Source organism: Vigna umbellata, chromosome 4 (genome assembly GCF_029865625.1).
Source record: "Vigna umbellata cultivar VRB3 chromosome 4, Vumbellata_1.0, whole genome shotgun sequence".
Lineage (NCBI taxonomy): Eukaryota > Viridiplantae > Streptophyta > Magnoliopsida > Fabales > Fabaceae > Vigna > Vigna umbellata.
In genome coordinates this window covers 24,662,108-24,666,058 of record NC_142168.1, presented here as the reverse complement: position 1 = coordinate 24,666,058, position 3,951 = coordinate 24,662,108, and the positions used below count along the sequence as shown (strand labels likewise).

The 3,951-nt window shown below is 35.9% G+C and overlaps 1 protein-coding gene across 1 annotated transcript; it reads left to right on the top strand.

Moving 5' to 3' along the window:
• The first annotated feature begins 1,429 nt into the window (after positions 1–1,429).
• Positions 1,430–1,852, top strand: LOC148199657 (uncharacterized). The gene has a single exon (XM_088112745.1). It carries the CDS (start codon positions 1,430–1,432, stop codon positions 1,850–1,852), a length of 423 nt encoding a protein of 140 aa, XP_087968871.1.
• Positions 1,853–3,951: the final 2,099 nt, after the last annotated feature.

Below are 3,951 nucleotides of genomic sequence, written 5' to 3'. Positions count from 1 at the left end.
TAGAGCGCAACGACCTCCACCTGAGGTGTCTACCTCAAACAGGCAGGATGATAATGAAGGTATTCGTCATGGAGGACATTTTGAACCTGCTGGGGGGGAGAAGAGGACCCACAACCCTTTGGCTCACCAATCTACTTCCGTTTACAGAAGCCATCATGCAAGCTACTATGCCAGAAAAACCCCCTCCAACGTTAGAAAGATACGACGGGTCAGCAGACCCAGATAACCACCTCAGAAACTTTATCGATGTTATGGCATTCTACACGGATAGCGACCCAGTCATTTGTCGAGCCTTTTCCTTGTCTTTGAAAGACGAAGCGCTGGAGTGGTATCATACCCTTCCTCCAAGTACAATAGATTGTTTCGCCATGGTGGAAACTCTCTTCCGAAGACAATGTGCCGCCAACAGAAGGCAAGAGATGACATCAGCCGAGCTAGTGAAGACCAAACAGGAGAAAGATGAAACCCTGAAAGCATTTATGCAGAGATATAACGAGGCTGCAAGACGCATGAAAGACGTGAACCACACGTTCATAATAATAAATTTGTCTTTGTGTTTAAGACCGAGGTATTTTGCTGAACAGTTGTACGCAGAGCCACCAAAATCCATGGAAGAACTCCAGGAAACGATCGCTAAATTCATACGCATCGAGGATCTCAGAAACTCGAGGAAAAAGCAACAACAAGAAGCCCTAATAATGGAAACAAAAAGGAGATGAAGCGGTCGTTTAATGACAACAAAGGTGACAGGCCTCCTCGAAAGGAACCAGCTTGGACACCCAAGTACGAGCGTTATACTGCTCTTACCGCACCAAGAGCAAAGGTACTTGAAGAGGCCCTACACGCCGAGGTCCTTACAGTTCGAAGAAAATCCTCACCAAAGAATCCTGATGAAAGTAAAGTCTGTCGTCTTCACCAGAATCATGGTCACGACACAGAGGAATGCAACATAGTAAAACATGAAATAGAAAGACTTGTCCGTGCAGGATACCTCCGAAAATACATAAAGGGGGAAGCACCCAGGGCAACAAGTCCCAACAGGAGAGGGACTTCGCGTAGGAGTCTCGAACGTTCGTCCCGTATAGGCGATCAACAAAGACGACGCTCCCGAAGCCGCACCCGAGACCCAGAACGAGAACGCTCGGTTCGAGGCCGAATCAACACCATATCTGAAGGCTTCGCAGGAGGAGGAGCGTCAGCCTTTGCCCGCAAGAGACATTTGATAAGCTTAAAGACTATGCACATCGTAGATCAACAACCTCGTTCTGTGCCAAACATCACCTTCACAGATGCAAATTTCCACGCTCCCGATCCTGATCACGATGACCCCATGGTCATCACTGCTGAGATAGCACGATACAATGTCAGTAAAGTGTTGATCGATCAAGGCAGTTCAGTCAACATCTTGTACTAGACTACATTCCTTAAGATGGATCTATCCAAAGATTTGATAGCCCCTTTCAATGAGCAGATTGTAGGGTTCACAGGAGAATGGGTAGATACTCGAGGATATCTCGACTTAAGAACTCGACTCGGGACTGGCAGAGAAGCAAGAGAACTAAGGGTAAGATTCGTACTCGTAGAGGCGAACACTTCATACAATGCACTGCTAGGACGACCTTGTTTGAACGCCTTCGGGGCCATCGTCTCCACTCCCCATTTAGCTATGAAGTTCCCATCAGAAAGAGGTATTGTCTGTACGGTAAGAGCAGATCAGCAAACGACCCGACAATGTTATGTTGCTGGTCTAAAAGTCACACCCTTCGTTCCACCAAGAAAAACCAGAGGGGCGAAAATAGCAGCGATCGACCTGGACCCCAGAACCAACGTAGACGATCGAATTCAACCGTAAGGCGATGTCAAGACATTCCTATTGGGAGTGGAAGCGTCACAAACCACGACCATTGGCAGTAACTTGGAGTCGAACAATGAACATGATTTGGCGAAGATGTTGAAAGCCAACTCTGACTTATTCGCTTGGGTAGCAGCTGATATGCCGGGAATCCATCCTGGAGTAATGATGCACAGATTGTCGATTTTTAAAGAAGCACGCTCAGTCGCTCAAAAGAAGCAAAGATTCGGCGAAGAAAAGCGAGACGTCGTACAAACGGAGGTCACCAAGCTGTTGAACGCTCGGTTCATCAGAGAGGTAACCTACACAACTTAGTTGTCGAACGTCGTTATGGTTAAAAAGTCGAACGCTCAGTGGAGAATGTGTGTCGATTTCACATATCTCAACAAAGCATGATGTTTGTTGAGTGTATCAAAGTAATTATGCATGTTTTATAAATGATTTGTTGCATGTTAGCTCACCCTACTTGTTTGTGTTTGTGTATGTGCGATGATCGTATAATTCGTTATACGAGAACAGATGAAGGAATGTCGTCTGATTCAATGCCAATGAAGAAAGAGATAGAAAAAGAATTCGAGTTATATTTATGAGTTTGTAGTTGAAATTTGAGTTTAATATATATATATATATATATATATATATATATGTATATATGTATATATGTATATATGTATATATGTATATATGTATATATGTATATATGTATATATGTATATATGTATATATGTATATATGTATATATGTATATATGTATATAGTATATATGTATATAGATATGTATGTATATATGTATAAATATGTATGTATATATGTATAGATATGTATGTATATATGTATAGATATGTATGTATATATGTATGTATATGTATGTATATATATGTATATATGTATGTATATATATGTATATATGTATGTATATATATGTATATATGTATGTATATATATGTATATATGTATGTATATATATGTATATATGTATATATCTATATATATATATATATATATATATATATATCAACTATGAATTATCAAGTGTAAGATTATGGGAGGTTAATAGTTGGACTATTTTAATATATAAAAAGTTTTCTTTTTAAAATAATTTTTATCTTGTCATAATTTTCATTATTTTTTTAAAGCTATTCTTTTTCATTGTATAAAGTTAATTATATACAAATATTTTATTTATTATAATATAATAAATTTAATGTTGAATTTTAAAATATGAAACATTTATATCTAAATTTAAATTATTATTAATGAAATATGTTTTTATGTGTAATTTCATTTAAATATTATAATCTTTATTAATAAATTAAAAAAAAGATTTTATTATAATTTAGAAAAATGAGATATTTAAAAATCCTGAAGAGGATAAACATTTCAAATCCTGATAAAAATAATAATAGTTTATTTTAAAATAATAATAAATGTAGTTTTTGTTTCTCAATTCCAATGTGAACTCACCTTAAAAGAGTTAAATTCCCACTAATTTGTTTTAAGTTCCATCGAGAAATTTACCATGATACATAAGTTGATGACCTGTGAACATAATAGAAAGCCTTTTGATTTTATAATTTTGTATATCATTATTATATAGTTAAGAATTGTTACTGAATGACATATACCAAATTAATTTCTTTATTGAGAATTTTCGTCAAACCCAATATTAATTAATTTACAGAAAAATTGAAGAGAAAGTGACGAGTAAATTAAAGTAAGATAGAAAAGTCCAATTTGATTTCTAACACAGAATAATATAATGGTTCTTTAACTACATTTACGTCAGGTCATTGTACACAGAATAAAGTTATTTCACGGTAACTTTAAAGTTTAATTCCACCAATAAGAGAATGTTTAACCTTTGATTCTGTTTATCAAACGAATAACGTTGAAAAAATTACACAAGAATTTTGACTTTCTCCACAGCTTATTCAGACTTTCAAGCTGCTCTTATTTTCATTTTCAAAAGCTTTCAAAGGAAGAAAAATAAAATAAAAAATTGCAACCTCCAATTTTTAGGTTTAAACTTATACATATTCTAGGTCACTAACGACCGTCAAAATAGACGTTCATCAACCATTCTCCAATGTAGCTTCAGA

Bases quoted from the DNA above. Each gene is read 5' to 3' on its own strand.
- LOC148199657 (XM_088112745.1), top strand. From the start codon at position 1,430: ATGGATCTATCCAAAGATTTGATAGCCCCTTTCAATGAGCAGATTGTA.